This window comes from Bos grunniens, chromosome 6, assembly GCF_055505025.1.
Source record: "Bos grunniens cultivar Pamir isolate PY7600 chromosome 6, Bosgru_T2T1.0, whole genome shotgun sequence".
Classification (NCBI taxonomy): domain Eukaryota; kingdom Metazoa; phylum Chordata; class Mammalia; order Artiodactyla; family Bovidae; genus Bos; species Bos grunniens.
This window is the reverse complement of record NC_141170.1, coordinates 105,979,999-105,996,540: the sequence shown is the minus strand read 5'-3', so window position 1 is coordinate 105,996,540 and position 16,542 is coordinate 105,979,999. Positions and strand designations below refer to the sequence as shown.

Here is a 16,542-nt window from a genome sequence, read left to right as displayed (position 1 = left end):
TTCCAGAAGCACCATCTTCCTTTGCACTACAGTCCTGACAGACTTCCTTTTCACTGCGAGCTGCAAACGCTGGCCCTGCACGTTATTTTTATTGATAAATTCTTAGTTTCTCTTTCCGTTTCACTGTGGGCTGACAGAATTTCAATGCTACACTATTATGAAATTATCCAGGTCAGAGTAAAAGCCAAAGAGAATAGGGAGTCTCCCTTAAAGTCCTCACTCCTGGAAACATCAGGCACACACTTCAAAGTATTAATACAAAGTATGCTTCTCTGATTCGGAAATCCTCCTTATCTTAGTTTCATGGTTTCACTCTGAAATAAATGCCTTGCAATGCAGGTCAAATTCCTGCATCTGACAGATCAAAGATACACTTTATCCTCCAGCAAAAATGAAAATCAAAATATTTCAGAAAGATTTCTGGCCCTCTCCCCCACCAAAAAAATTCACAAAAAGCCTTTGTTACCAGTTTAGGGAACCTACCACGACTGAATTATTAAAGCATGTAAGTCAACTTAAATAAGTGATGGCTCAACTTCTCTAGGACTCTGAACAAAATATTATTATCATAATCAAAACAATATTTAAAGGGCTTTTCACTGACGTCAATTAAATATTAGAAGAAAAAATGCCTTTATAGGCTGAAACTGAGATTTGAAGTTAGCATGTGCTTTTCAAAAATAATCTGTGATCCTAATGAAAAATCAACTATCAATATATAAACAGGCAAAATATATTAACCGGTTGAATGTAAGTGAATCTGTGCAATACTGCTGCGAGTCACTCCATAATAAAATATATATTCAGTTTTGTAAATTTTAAATTAAAGAGATGGCATCCTTGTATACTCCCAAATGTCAGTTCATCGCTAAAGTCAAACATGAACCTTGTGGATCACGAAGAGGAAACAGCAGCAGGCCACAGAACCAGAGGCAGTCAGCTGGTTTGATCACATTGGTTTTATTCTGTCAGCTTCCTTCCAGGAAGTTCAGAGGTTTAACCAATGAGGTCCAATGTTGATTCTTATGCCACCATCCTCCTCTCCTTAGGTCTGTAGCTTAGAACTTACCCGCGGCCCAAGTTCTTTGGTGTCCTCGCCGTTACAGCCATAGTAGTCTGGGGTTCTGTCCAATTCCTGCAAGTGTCCCTGTGCTCTTACGCTCTTATCCGCATGGCAAGCCGGGCAGAGAGCTGCATTCCCCATCTCAGTTCCAGTCTTCCTGCTGTCAGTAGGCCCGTCCTTGCACTCTATGCTCTGTCCAGGGCTCCCAGGGGGACACTAACGTGGACGACTCATCCAGGCGATCCTTGGCTCCTCTGCTCAACTCCCCTACACGCCCCTCACCAGTTCTCCCCATCTGCTGGCTGGCTTGCTGGTGTCAGAGAACTCAAAACCCCAGCAACTGCAGGCTGCCTTCGGTGACCATTTCCAATTCAGGCGCTGCCAGTCTATTTTTACACCTACCAGGCCAGCTATGCATGTCAATGGAGTGAGGGGGGGCGAGGCCAAGGCGGGGCAGGGGAGGGGGCGGTGTTGTTTTATTTTTCACCATGCGAGCAGCCTGCTTTACACATGGACTTAAGTTCCTGCTGTGTACAATATCTCTACATAGAATTCCTGCATTACTCAATGAATGCCTTTGATTTTTCCCCCTCAGTCTTTCCACTCACACAGAACACCAAGGCTGCTAACCTCACTTCACCAACATAACAGGTAAAAATTACTTTTGTAATTGCATAAACCAAGAAGCAGCCTCTTGGCTTAAACAGATTTTTTTTCATAATCATTTACAGAAGACAATTAACCATGCTTGCAGCATTTAAAGTCCACCGGAAAAACATCGATCAAAATGGCTCATTTTACACCAATATGGATGTTTGAAATTTTATAAGTTATCCACCGTTTTTCATTATCTACCAGCATTTCAGGAAGAACAAACATTTTGCTTCATTTATAATTCATTTCGGGTTTCCCTGGTGGTTCAGAAAGTAAAGAATCTGCCTGCAATGCAGGAGACCAGGGCTGGATCCCTGGGTCAGGAAGATCCCCTGTAGTAGGGAATGGCAACCCACTCCTGTATTCTTGCCTGGAGAATTCCATGGACAGAGGAGCATGGCCGGCTACAGTCCACGGGGTCGCAGAGTCAGACTGAGTAAATAACACTTTTTACATAATTTGTTTTTATTTGTACTATTTTGAAAATGTTTCACTCAGCTTTATAACAGATATTCAAGAATGGTTTTCAACACAATACATACTGTCTTTGAAACCATATTACAGATTTTGAAAGAAATTGTTCTCTACTGAGATGAACACAGCAAATACACCATAGGTTTTAAAGCCAGTTATGATTAAAAAAAATCAAGACATTGTTATAGACTATTATCGGAGAAGGCAATGGCACCCCACTCCAGTACTCTTGCCTGGAGGGTCCCATGGACGGAGGAGCCTGGTAGGCTGCAGTCCATGGGGTTGCTGGGAGTCGGACATGACTGAGCGACTTCACTTTCACTTTTCACTTTCATGCATTGGAGAAGGAAATGGCAACCCACTCCAGTGTTCTTGCCTGGACAATCCCAGGGACGGGGGAGCCTGGTGGGCAGCCGTCTATGGGGTCGCAAAGAGTCGGACACGACTGAAGTGACTTAGCATAGCATAGCATAGCATTATGGGTTGATGGAGAAGGAAATGGCAACCCACTCCAGTATTCTTGCTGGAGAGTCCCATGGACAGAGGAGCCTGGCAGGCTACAGTCCATGGGGTCGCAAAGAGTCGGATACGACTGAGTGACTAACACGTATTATGGGTTGAACTTTATTCCCCCCATAGAATTTCCTCTAAAATTTACATATTTAGTTATTTTAGTAGTTCTGTCTTTCCTCAATTGTTATTTGTTTTGTGTATGCATATTTTCTCTTCCAAATAGGTTTTTAAACTATTCACTTGTAGGGAGTTTTGATTTTTGTATCATCCATCCATATGTTACATATTAAACAGTAAATGCTTAAATGTTTTCAACTGAATTGAAAATAATCATTTGTGGAAAACAGGAAGTAGAAGATACTTATGAATTAAACACATTACACTTGATAAATAGAGCTCACCTTTCAATTTGTCATTAAAAAAAAAAAACTAAACATGCTTTGTCATTTTTTTCCATTAAAAATGTCAGTCCTGAAATAGTCTATCACTGTATATTGCGGTCCAAAACTCTATGAACTTCAACCTGAGAATGACACTTTTGGATTGCTGACTTTTGTAAGAGCCTCACGCTGCTTTTCTTTTACCAATACTGGTTTTTATTTTTGTTTTGTTTTAACATTTGATTTCTTTCTTTTTTTTTAAATTGGAAGATAATTGCTTTACAATGCTGTCTTAGTTTCTGCTGTACAACAATGTGAATCAGCTATTTGCTTGTGTCACATGCATGCTCAGTTGTATCGGCCTATTTGCAACCCCATGGGCTGTAGCCCACTAGGCTCCTCTGTCCATGGGAGTCTCCAGGCAAAAATACTGGAGTGGGTTGCCATTTCCTCCTCCAAGGGATCTTCCCAACCCAGGGATCAAATCAGCTTTAAGTATACATATATATGGGCTTCCCTGGTAGCTCAGCTGGTAAAGAATCCACCTGCAATGCAGGAGACCCTGCTTTTGATACCTGGGCTGGGAAAATCCCCTGGAGGACGGCATGGCAACCCACTCTAGTATTCTTGCCTGGAGAATCCCCATGAACAGAGGAGCCCTGGCAGACTATGGTCCCTGGGGTCACAACGAGCGGACACGACTGAGTGACTAAACACAGCACAGTATATATGTGTGTGTGTGTGTGTATATATATATATACACACTTTTTTCTTTAATTGACTGAACCAACAATATTAGGATGGAGGGGTGGACATTTCTTCATTCATGTTAAAGAGGAACATAAGGTAAACACTTTAAATGTTAAAGGTTTGGATGAAGGTATTAAAAAAGATGGAGTTTCAGTATCAGTTACACGATTGGATTGGTAACTGAGATATATCAAGCAACAGCCTTCCATGTTGCCCGAATTATTCTTAAATAAACTATTTGCATAGTATGGTAGTTTTTCATCAAATGTTCCATGTACTTGAACCATGTTCTGTAGGAATAAGGTAAGCTATGATGTTTAACAATGTGGTTACCAATTCTATCAAAAGGATATGTTTGAAATTTCCCTCTCTTTTCTAGAAGGTACTTAAAAGCCTTACAATGCATTACAAACTCTTACAATGGCTGTTTCTTCCTGGATATATATGAAGTATTTTATTCAAAATATAAATCAAGGTTTCACCAGCCATTTATCCCCACCTTTAGAATCAATTAGTTGACTTTCTTTAAACAAGACATTTAATATTCAATTTTTTATATAGAATTATGCAACTTAATAACTGGAAGCAAATCCTAAAAATTCTCTCTAGCCTCCTTGAGCCTTCATTGAGCTGAGATCTGAAAATCAGTACTAAACCATGTTGAAAAAAAAGAAAAACTTAACTACTCCAGATTGGAAAAGATGTTCTTAGGTGCTTGATAAAATACTTTCCCAGTGCTGAAAAGTATTGGACTTCCAGCATGAAGTCTTTCCTGGCATGCTTCTGCCATGTTAATACATTACCTGTTCTACCACCATGGAGCCTTAGATTTTGTTTCTCTTTCAGCCAAGCATGTCTTGCCATTCCTCTGCCAATACAAGTTTATTGTCTTTTGCAAAACTCTTAAAATTCACTTCCTTCTGGAAGTCTTAATTACATCTATGTTAGTCTCTTTTTCTATTTGTTCTATCTTTAATAAAGTTGAGACTACCATTGGCTCTTGTCTTTTTACATAATATTCATCTCTCTCACTGACCTTCTCAGGGGTAAAACCCACACAAGAGTATTAAATGTTTGTTAAGTAAATGAATAAAAGGTAGCCGCAGATAGGAGCACAATTTGTAACTTCAATATTTAACTGGACTACACTGACCTAAACTTGTTCTTTCCTACATTAACAGGGACAGATTTAATCATTATGAACATTTTAAACATGACAAATCTTTAATTTTATTTCCAGATCTGCAATAAACACCCTTTTTAGTCTTTGAAAAAAAATTAACATTGTTTAGGTAAATCTTCCTAGAAAAGAATTTGTAGTGTTTTGTTACAAAAGAAAAAAATATTCCAACAAAGAAGCTGTTACCAACTCTTAGAAGATACTTTTTCTAAATGACTAGAAATCAATCTTCAACCCTTTTCTTACATTTTTATTCCAGGGACATCTTCTCATTCTTTTCCCAGAAGAGAAATGTCATGTTTGTTGACTATAATATCCACGCTGCTATCATTTGAGCAGCCCAAAATATGTCCCGTAGTGGTACCAAAATCCCATTGCCAAAGTTCAGTGGCTGAAAAAAATGGGCAAAGGAAAAGTACACAAGACTGGTGCTCCTGTAACTGCTGACACTTTCTATTTTCTGGCTTTTAGAGTCAAAGTATTGACTTGGAAGACATAATAGCTACTAAAACAGAACTTCCAACAAACAGCTTTCACATTCCAAACTTTGCCAGTGGTCTGATGCTGTCAGTCTGATCAAAACGAAACGATGGGAAGTGTCCACGGAAAAAGGCATCACTTCAGAAGTTACGACATTTCCAGTTTCACACCTAGTGCTTAAGTAAGAGTGACTGCCAGACAAGTCTGTAACGAAGTCTTGGGTGGTATGACAATGTGTACACCTAACATGGTGTCATGTAGAAGGCAAGTTAGTACATACTGTGCAGCAACGGCACCCACTCCAGTACTCCTGCCTGGGGAATCCCATGGACGGAGGAGCCTGGTGGGCTGCAGTCCATGGGGTCGCTAAGAGTTGGACACGACTGAGCGACTTCACTTTCCCTTTTCACTTTCATGCATTGGACAAGGAAATGGCAACCCACTCCAGTGTTCTTGCCTGGAGAATCCCAGGGACGGGGGAGCCTGATGGGCTGCTGTCTACGGGGTCGCACAGAGTCGGACACGACTGAAGCAAGTTACCAGCAGCAGCAGCAGTGCAGCACCCATGTCCTGACAGTATGCCCACAGAGTGCTAGGATCTCTGTGGATACAACAAGGAGTATGTTTTCTGCTAGGGGAGAACAATGTCACCACTGTTTCTCAAAAATGTTCCAAAGTCATTAGGGCAAATTACTCAGAAAGCAAATATTTGCATGTTTGGCCACACTAGGAGCAGAATACTTGAACTTGGTGTATGATGTAGAAAGTGAAATTAAAGACACCTGCGATGTGACATATTTGCAATATCTTCATAAATTCCCAGGTACTTTTACTGTTATTATTTCACCTATATTGCTGTGTTTCAAATCCATCAAGAGAGAAGTGATTCAGGACTGAGAACAAAGGCCATCTTCTCAGCTCTAATCTTCTGAAAGTAGCTCCTGCAGTCCCTATGGTGGCAAATCTGAAAACCACCCCCTGTAGTTTTACATTTCACCTCCTAAGTAAGAAGCAATGATTAAAGAATCAGCAGAAAACTAACACCTTGGAGAAGAAATACCTGTCAAGCTTCTACAAGTTAACCTATAGAGTTAGATCACAGCTACAGGGGCATGAAAAGACCTCATAGCTAGCAGTAACTAATCCTAGATTTTGGTTTTACCACTAATATACCTGTGCAGATGTGTGTAACCAATATCAAATCAGGGCTTTCATTTTCTCTTTTCTAACATAAGGGGGTTAGGCTGAATGATTGCTAAATTCCTTCCAGCTCTGAAGCCCTTTACTTCTATGAAACAAGTTAACATTTGAACATACATCTAATACAGGGTGATGAGTGAAGGTGACATCTATTCAGTTCATTAGCGTTAAAAACAAACAAAAAGAATAAGAACTCCTCAGCGTCTTGCATCACGGGCCCTGGCTAGGAGCTGACTATGACGCACAGCATTTCCCTGGGAGACTAACACAGAAGAAAGGACCATAGTGTGCTAAGTTGCTGCCAAGTTGCTTCAGTCGTGTCCGACTCTGTGCGACCCCGTAGACGGCAGCCCACCAGGCTCCCCCAGCCCTGGGATTCTCCAGGCAAGAACACTGGAGTGGGTTGCCATTTCCTTCTCCATATAGTGTGAGATATGGCCAACTCTTTGTTGGGATCTAGGATGTAGACTCTTTTCCTTTTGCCCCACCCTTTCTGAATATGAGCCCCACTGAAAACTTTCAAACATTTTGGAAACTGCACCCTGCCAGTATTCTATATTTCACAATTTGCAATAGAACTTTCACTTGGAATGGTCTCATTCACCAAAATGGGCATGGTAGGATAGCTTTATAGGACTCTGTAGGACATGTTTTTGAAAATCAACTGCAAATGCTAGGAGGGGTTTCATTTTCCCTCAAATATTTTGATTCATTTGTTCTTAAAGGGCAAGTGCTATCATATTCAAAATACTGAAAGAAAAATATTTTGCCAAAATTCTTAAAAGTGGCAAATCAGAAAGAAAATTTCACTCAGAATTGTGGAAATTAATTTTTTCCCTCTCTTCCAAGTAGTAAGGGTTTTCCGGGAATATCTATTACACAGATGAAAAACTGAAGGTAGAATCTCTCTTAATCTGAACTATCATGTACAAAGTGTACTGTTCTAACATGATATTTAGTTAACACTTTGATTGTATTTTGAAGGCTACTTAATATGCAAGATTTATTTTCTGCTGAATTTAGAAATCTGCTTAGATTACAAACCATCTCTGTCTTTCTGCCTTTTTCCCCCAATTCAAGACTAATTGTTATGGTCAAATGTATTTATCTGATTAAAGTAGTATTTTGTTACTCCAGTTGTGTGCAAAATTCTCCATGCCCAACCACAGGGAACCAAGGACAGGTTCTTCTAACTTTGGAACCACTGACCTGTGGAAATAAAACTGGAACACTGTGCAACAACCAAGGCAGCATGTTATTTTCTCCCTTGTCTGGATACATTCAATGTCATTTCTTTGACTAGAAGTTAAATATATAATGATTTTCACCAGTCAGAACTGTTATATAATTGATCGATCAGAAAAACCGTTGCATAATTTATAGATCTACACTAGATTCCCTGTAGTAACATGTGGCATAACTTTCCTAACTGAGGTCAGTGCAAAGGCATTTTACTGTTTACGCTGTACATAAATTAATCAAGATGAATATTGCCAAGCTATTCATATGCCCACAAACATCAATTAACCAATTTAATTTTACATTCCTGCCAGTAATTATTTTCATTCCAGACTGCTGGCTCTTCACGTCTAGTGCATAAAGGAGGACATTCTTTAATAAACAGTGCTAACAACTTGAGAAGTTTTCTAAAGGCTACTCCACACAATGCCCACCACAAAGCGGGCATTCAATAAATGTCTTTGACTGACACTCAAGAGACCATGAGGCAAGAAGTGTAGGGTGTGCAAACGTGGTCTAAAGGGCCATTTGACCAGCTCTATGGCCTGTCATACTAAACTGGACTTTGAAACACAACATGAATAAAACAATTTAGCCATTGTGCACTCCTACTTTTTCTGAAGAAAACTATGTGCGAACATAATACTCAGAAAGAGGGTAACAACTAAAGCAGGGGTTCCCAACAAGCATTGTTTATAGAGAGGGCCAAGTGACAAAAATGAAAAAGCAGGTAGAGGGCTCTACTACAATCTGGTTTTAGTTTACTAACACTTCTTGTAAATTTCCACCTGTAAACGAGAAAGACAGCTGACAAAGGGAATCTGAAAAGGACTCTGTTAAGGTGATGTAAAAATCAATGAATGGTGTGGAGCACAACTGTGGATCAGTTAATGGGGACAGTCTAGTGTTCAAAGGAACAACATTCTCCAAGGCTGCGGAGAAAGCTGACCAGCTCTGTTCTGTCCATTGTTTGCCACGGTTCTCCAGACCTACCTATCAAAGAGGTCTCTGAACACCACAGTGATTAGACGCAGGACTTGAACCTTAGGACAAGGTAAACAGGAGAGCTCTACTAGTAAGAATTTATATTCAATCTCTTCAAATAATGTTCTACTATTAAGCATATAGGAAATCCCACCAGGAAGCTCAAATTAATTATCCATAACTGAGACAAAAAAATAAAAATTTACTTATCCTTTCCGTACTTCTCAATTCTCACTTCACTCAGAATCTGGACAATGTTTTCCTTTGATGGTTCACAGGCATTAAGCTACATGCATTTATAGTCTCAGTTTGTACATTCACCTTGGAGGGTCCAGAGAAATAGCAACTTTTCATAAACTTTGGGGGTTATGCCATCCAATATGATGGTTTAAATGTTTTAATCGATTTGTCATTACTGCAAGAATTCTTCAGCTGTAAAACAGAGTCCAGTTCAATGCAATCACATACTCAGATATTTTAATTTGTTAGTATCAAATATTTTAAAATAATATTTTCCAAACAAAATAAGGGCAAATGTATACACACACACACACACCATTTGAAACAGACTGTCAGGCTATAGCCAAGTATTGATCAATTAAGAACAAATTCAACTTCAAACTAAGTATCTAACCAAACTGGAGCAGATATGAGTATTTATCAAAATTACAAATAAAACTGAATTATTATGAGTATGGTACCCAATATTCTTATAATATATTAAAACAATGAAACAACTAGTTTCATCCAAGTTTGACTGTAAAATATGGTATCACTGGGCACCCCACTCCAGTACTCTTGCCTGGAAAATCCCATGGACAGAGGAGCCTGGTGGGCTGCAGTCCATGGGGTCGCTAAGAGTCAGACACCACTGAGTGACTTCACTTTCACTTTTCACTTTCACGCATTGGAGAAGGAAATGGCAACCCACTCCAGTGTTCTTGCCTGGAGAATCCCAGGGACGGGGGAGCCTGGTGGGCTGCCGTCTATGGGGTCGCACAGAGTCGGACACGACTGAAGTGACTTAGCGGCAGTTTTCTTTTAAAAGTACTTGTTGAGTGTGCATTTAATCAAGAATTCAGTGAACTACAACTATAAGATGATAGACTAAATTGAATTCATTCCAAGGCTGTGATAAATTAGAGCACCAGAAAGCATCTGATTTCATTGTCCAAATGATAATTAATTGAGAATCTATTTTAAGCTCTCTCTAGAACAAATGTATTCTATGCACCTCAAAGTACAAACAACTTTATTTTCATATATTATTTATACTGCAATATTCTGGTCAGATATAGAAAACAATCTTATGGCAACCAATGGGGGCAGGAATAAATTGGGAGATTGGGATTGATATGTACACATGTGAATGTGAAAGTTGCTCAGTCGAGTTCAACTCTTTGTGACCCTATGGACTGTAGCCTGCCAGGCTCCTCTGTCCATGGGATTCTCCAGGTAAAAATACCAGAGTGGGTTGTCATTTCCTCCTGCAGGGGATCTTCCCAATCCAGGGATGGATCCCAGGTCTCCATCCCAGGTCTCCCCTCACTGCAGGCAAATCCTTTACTGTCCGAGCCACCACGGAAGCACATATACACAGTACTACATATAAAATAGACAACTAATAAAAACCTGTTGCATAGCATAGAGAACTCTACCGGCACTCTATAATGATCTATAGGGGAAAAAAAACTAAAAACAGTGAATACATGTATATGTGTAACTGATTCACTTTGCTGTACAGCAGAAAGTACCACAAAATTGTAAGTCAACTATACTCCAGTAAATTTTTTAAATGAATAAATATCCTGATTAAATGTCAGTCTCCCTGAAAAGTAAAAAAGTTTTTTTTTAAGTTTTAATAATGTCCTGTATCTTTTGAAGGCAGAATAATTTTATAGCCAATCAAAAATCATGAAAATTAAAATATCATAAAATTAATACTGAAAACTCAAGTCTTCATAGTGTCAGTCTGGTCTTATGTCCTCTGAGCTACAATGCTATTGGCCACATGTTGATAAAGAATGAATACTGGACAGAGTGCTGCTAGCTGCCATGCTGATATTTATTCTTACCTGTATAATAATGAGCTACGATCACTGACCTAGAGCCAGACATCCTGGAATGTGAAGTCAAGTGGGCCTTAGGAAGCATCACTACGAACAAAGCTACTGGAGGTGATGGAATTCCAGTTGAGCTATTCCAAATCCTGAAAGATGATGCTGTGAAAGTGCTGCACTCAATATGCCAGCAAATTTGGAAAACTCAGCAGTGGCCACAGGACTGGAAAAGGGCAGTTTTCATTCCAATCCCAAAGAAAGGCAATGCCAAAGAATGCTCAAACTACCGCACAATTGCACTCATCTCACAAGCTAGTAAAGTAATGCTCAAAATTCTCCAAGACAGGCTTCAGCAATATGTGAACCGTGAACTTTCTGATGTTCAAGCTGGTTTGAGAAAAGGCAGAGGAACCAGAGATCAAATTGCCAACATCTGCTGGATCATGGAAAAATCAAGAGAGTTCCAGAAAAATATCTATTTCTGCTTTATTGATTATGCCACAGCCTTTGACTGTGTGGATCACAATAAACTGTGGAAAATTCTGAAAGAGATGGGAATACCAGATCACCTGATCTGCCTCTTGAGAAATTTGTATGCAGGTCAGGAAGCAACAGTTAGAACTGGACATGGAACAACAGACTGGTTCCAAATAGGAAAAGGAGTACGTCAAGGCTGTATATTGTCACCCTGCTTATTTAACTTATATGCAGAGTACATAATGAGAAACTCTGGACTGGAAGAAACACAAGCTGGAATCAAGATTGTCGGGAGAAATATCAATAACCTCAGATATGCAAGATGACACCACCCTTATGGCAGAAAGTGAAGAGGAACTAAAAAGCCTCTTGATGAAAGTGAAAGTGGAGAGTGGAAAAGTTGGCTTAAAGTTCAACATTCAGAAAACGAAGATCATGGCATCTGGTCCCATCACTTAATGGGAAATAGATGGGGAAACAGTGGAAACAGTGTCAGACTTTATATTTGTGGGCTCCAAAATCACTGCAGATGGTGACTGCAGCCATGAAATTAAAAGAGGCTTAGTCCTTGGAAGGAAAGTTATGACCAACCTAGATAGCATATTCAAAAGCAGAGACATTACTTTGCCAACCAAGGTTCGTCTAGTCAAGGGTATGGTTTTTCCTGTGGTCATGTATGGATGTGAGAGTTGGACTGTGAAGAAGGCTGAGCACCGAAGAATTGATGCTTTTGAACTGTGGTGTTGGAGAAGACTCTTGAGAGTGTCTTGGACTGCAAGGAGATCCAACCAGTCCATTCTGAAGGAGATCAGCCCTGGGATTTCTTTGGAAGGAATGATGCTAAAGCTGAAACTCCAGTACTTTGGCCACCTCATGTGAAGAGTTGACTCACTGGAAAAGACTCTGATGCTGGGAGGGATTGGGGGCAGGAGGAGAAGGGGACGACAGAGGATGATGGCTGGATGGCATCACTGACTCGATGGACATGAGTCTGGGTGAACTCAGGGAGTTGGTGATGGACAGGGAGGCCTGGTGTGCTGGGATTCATGGGGTCGCAAAGAGTCGGACATGACTGAGTAACTGAACTGAACTGACGGTAAACAGACTTTTATGCTAGTACTAGATCGAACCCCACTCCAACACTCTTGCCTGGAAAATACCATGGACGGAGGAGCCTGGTGGGCTGCCGTCTATGGGTCGCACAGAGTCGGACATGACTGAAGCGACTTCGCAGCAGCAGCAGTATGTCTTTAATCTTTAGAGTTATAACCTATAAATCATGCTATGAGCTCAGCAAATGATATCTTCTCTGCAGAAGATAAGAAAGAAGGAAAGGAAGGAAAGAGGGAACGTAAATATGATATGAAAACAGATCTGTTTCAAAATCTTGAGTATTTTTAAGAGAGGTTATTTTTAAAATCTTTTAAAAAAGGTTCTCCTTTCTAATAGATCTTAAAGGTTAGCATTTAAACATGCTCAGGGCTTTCCCAGGTCATTAAAATTCTCTCATCTGAGCCACTGTTTCCCCCAAACCCACTCCCGACCCTGTCTTCTCCAGCTCCCTGAGCAGCACCCTTGCACGCCTTGGTGCTCCAGCTGGAAACTGCTGATGTAGTTAACGTTCCCTTTCCCATACACCCAGGCCTGAAGAGGCTACTTTTGTACACCCCTTTGCCACTGTGTGGCTCAGACGGTAAAGTGTCTGTCTACAATGCAGGAGACCGGGGTTCTATCTCTGGGTTGGGAAGATCCCCTGGAGAAGGAAATGGCAATTCACTCCAGTACTCTTGCCTGGAAAATCCCATGGACAGAGGAGCCTGGTAGGCTACAGTCCATGGGGTCGCAAGGACCGAGCGACTTCACTTCACTTGCTACTGTGTTACGTCAGGAATTTATCACTTCCTGGCTGCTTTACTATAACCACTTCCTAAACAGTTTCCTACTTCTAGCCTCGCTCTATTCCAATCCATTCTCTAAACCATAGCTAGAGTGATCTTCCCAAAGCTTAAACCTGTTCAGGACATGTCTCACAATTTTCGTGATAAAAGGGAGAATCTTTAATGTGGTCTGCAGAGTCCTGTAGGATCTGGTCCCCTCCTCCCTTTACCTCAGCCTTTTCTCTTGTAATTTCTTCCAGACTTTTATAAACAACTAGTATTCCATCTGGATCCCCTCCCTCCCTCCCTCCCTCCCTCCCTCTATATTTGCAAGACTTTTCTTGGAAGCCCTGCCTGGCCAACAGGATTAAGGGCCTACTGCAAACAGAACCATCACAGTGATGGCTACACTGAACTGTAGTCATCTTTTTACACGCCTGTCTCCTTCACAAGAGTATGAGTTCATTATATATTTATTTTTCTATTTGTCTCCAGTGCTTCTGATAAGGCCTCTGATATAGCAGCCACTTGTAATTGATTATTGAATATATAAAAAAAAAAAATCTTCCTTAACACATTTAAAATAAAATTGGTTTTTAAAAACATTTCATTCATCTCATTAATATGTATTCAGCAGTATAAGCCAACTCCAAATATATCATTTATATAAAAAGAGGCAAATGTGTAATATTTCTGATGTACATACAGAAATCCTTCAATAAATCTCTGAGAATTGCAATCCACAGCAAACTATTCAATTACCAGTTATCCTTGGTTTTGTTCATATTATTATTCTGTCAGTTCTCATATGATTGTTTTTTCAGATGTTTAATTTTTGTCATGAAACAGTCTAGGCACTGAACCTACTGGTAATCATTTGCATATGAGCAGGAGTGAAAAGAACAAAAATACAAATGACCACAAAAGTAGCCACAAACCAGAATATGGTTTATTAAGAGAAAAACCATTGATTTTTATCACGGATAGTTCATCCATGCCTAAAACCTATGGAGAGTAATCACTGCTAATGCCAGAAAAATGCAATGACTGTTCTCTAGAGGCCCAAATAGATTACTCTTGCAATGAATGTTTACACACACACACCGCTGTGTGGTTTGGCCACTCTGGGTCTCTAATGTGCTACTTGTGGTAGAAACCTATTTTCATTCCCTTCTTTCCACCTGGGGTGCTGCTCTGTACTCTTTCGTTATTGGCTCTTTTATATTGATGATGATAGATTATCAATAAATCCCTGCCTCTACTGTCACATCTAATCCTCTTCATGGCCATCACCTCTATACAGTCAGGACCTCCTCTGACATTGGCTCCAATCTATGAAACCCACTTCCATCTCCTCTCGCCAGTTTTTATTTCTTCACATGTACCCTTATTTCTAACATATCTAACCTTCAGTGAAAAACACTAACATTTGCAAACAACCGATAACACAGAAAATCCATAAGTGTGAAAACACCCCATAGTGATCCGTCTACAGTAAGTACTCATAGAAAAGATTTGCATTTGCAACTTTAGTTCACAAAAAATAATCAGTTAAAGTTCTCAAGTGGAACTCTCTGATATTTGCCACTATTAGCTGCCAGTGATTCTGATATATGCTAATTGCAGTAAATATGTGTCCTGAAGAAAGGAGCACCACAAAAATTCAAAGTCTTGCCTTCTTTCTTATGATAATTCTGAAGCTTAAAATTACAATTTACAATTTCTAAATGCCTATGGCAATAACATTTATTCCTAACTTCATATTTTAATAACTCATAGGATTATATTGCAAGATTCTAATCAGATTTTTGTCAAATTTTAATAAACACATAGGTAATGTTTTATTTGACTAAGAATAAACTTATGACATCGATAAGTGCGAATGTAGCTTTCTAACCACTGACATTTTAAAATGTCAATTTTGCTGTAATGTGTTCTTTCTATTTTAATAACATTTGATTTTAGCTGCTTTGGGGATCAAATGTTAAAAATCATTTCTTAAAAGTTTGCTTCTCTTTGCTCTGGAACCCAAAATAGTTCAGTTTATTATTAGCGCATGCTAAGGTACAGCACGATCGATCTCCCTGTGTTACAGAGACAACATACAGACCCTGGTCCTCGCTGCTCAGCAAAGCCGAAAGGGCACCCGAAGACCTTTACGTGCTATATACCTTTTTGTGTCCAGAGTCAACAATGCCTCAGTGATCTTCCTTTTCCAGTTTGTTTTGTATTTTTGTCCTTGGGTTCTCTCTACGGTCCAGTGAAAAAACTAACTTTCAAGAAAATTTAGAACCACCTACATCCACAGTTTGACAAACTGACTTCAACTTAATCAGCTATTTGATACTCACAGCTCTATGAGACCTACCTCATCTGTCTTCCACTCTTACAACATATTCCTCGTAGAGACCTCTAGGCCTTAGACATCTGCTTTGAAGTTATTTTGATTGTTGGAGATGCAAGTCATACTTGAGCACTTAATAATTTTAATCGCTTTGTCCTTCTTTCTATAACCTATTGAAGAACTTGATATAGTGTAAACCACATCATGACTCTTAAGAGGCTGCTCTATCCTGCTTGCTTTCTTCCTGGAAATGTCAGAAATATTTTTATGTGTCTTGGTGTTATATATCCTACATCACAGCTACTTTTCTCTCCAGCATTATAAGTAGAAGTGTGCATACAAGCTGTCGAGAGCTTTCTCTTTCTTCTTCCTTAAACCTCATTTTTCCATTTGACAAAAGGGGGTTATAATCATTTCTATTTCATGGTGTTGTGAGAGTTGAAATAGTTGCTATATAAATATTTAACATAGTACCTGGCACATTGCATTGTTCAGGAAATGTTAGCTATGATAAATTTTCCTCATCTTTATTTTTCTTTGTTTGAATTGCACTTGTACTTATTTATCTGTTCTACAGTTTGGTGGTACTAGTGGTAAAGAATCGACCTGCCAATGCAGAGATGTAACATAAGCAGGTTTGATCCCTGGGTTGGGAAGATGCCCTGGAGGAGGAAATGGCAACCCACTCCAGTATTCTTGCCTGGAGAATCCCATGGACAGAGGAGCCTGGTGGGCTACAGTCCATGGGGTTGCAAAGAGTCAGACACGACTGAGCATCTGAGCACACACACAATATAATTTAAAAGTACTGAAAAATTAGACATTGTGCCATAGTACACACCAGCATGGTTTAGAGAAAAGGCATGA

General features: G+C 39.7%; 1 protein-coding gene across 50 annotated transcripts in view; it reads right to left on the bottom strand.

The window, feature by feature from the left end:
- The window catches only part of ANK2 (ankyrin 2), a 584,595-nt gene that overhangs the window by 250,571 nt on the left and 317,482 nt on the right, over nt 1-16,542 (bottom strand). For 43 of the 50 annotated variants that reach the window (XM_086407145.1, XM_086407165.1, XM_086407176.1 and 40 more), the window contains exon 1: nt 1,070-1,457. The exons of the other annotated variants lie outside the window; for them this stretch is intronic. In XM_086407145.1, coding sequence (XP_086263271.1) covers nt 1,070-1,204 — 135 coding nt within the window. In that variant the 5' untranslated portion in view covers nt 1,205-1,457. Of the gene's footprint in view, nt 1-1,069; nt 1,458-16,542 lie in introns of those variants that run through there. 50 annotated transcript variants of the gene reach the window in all.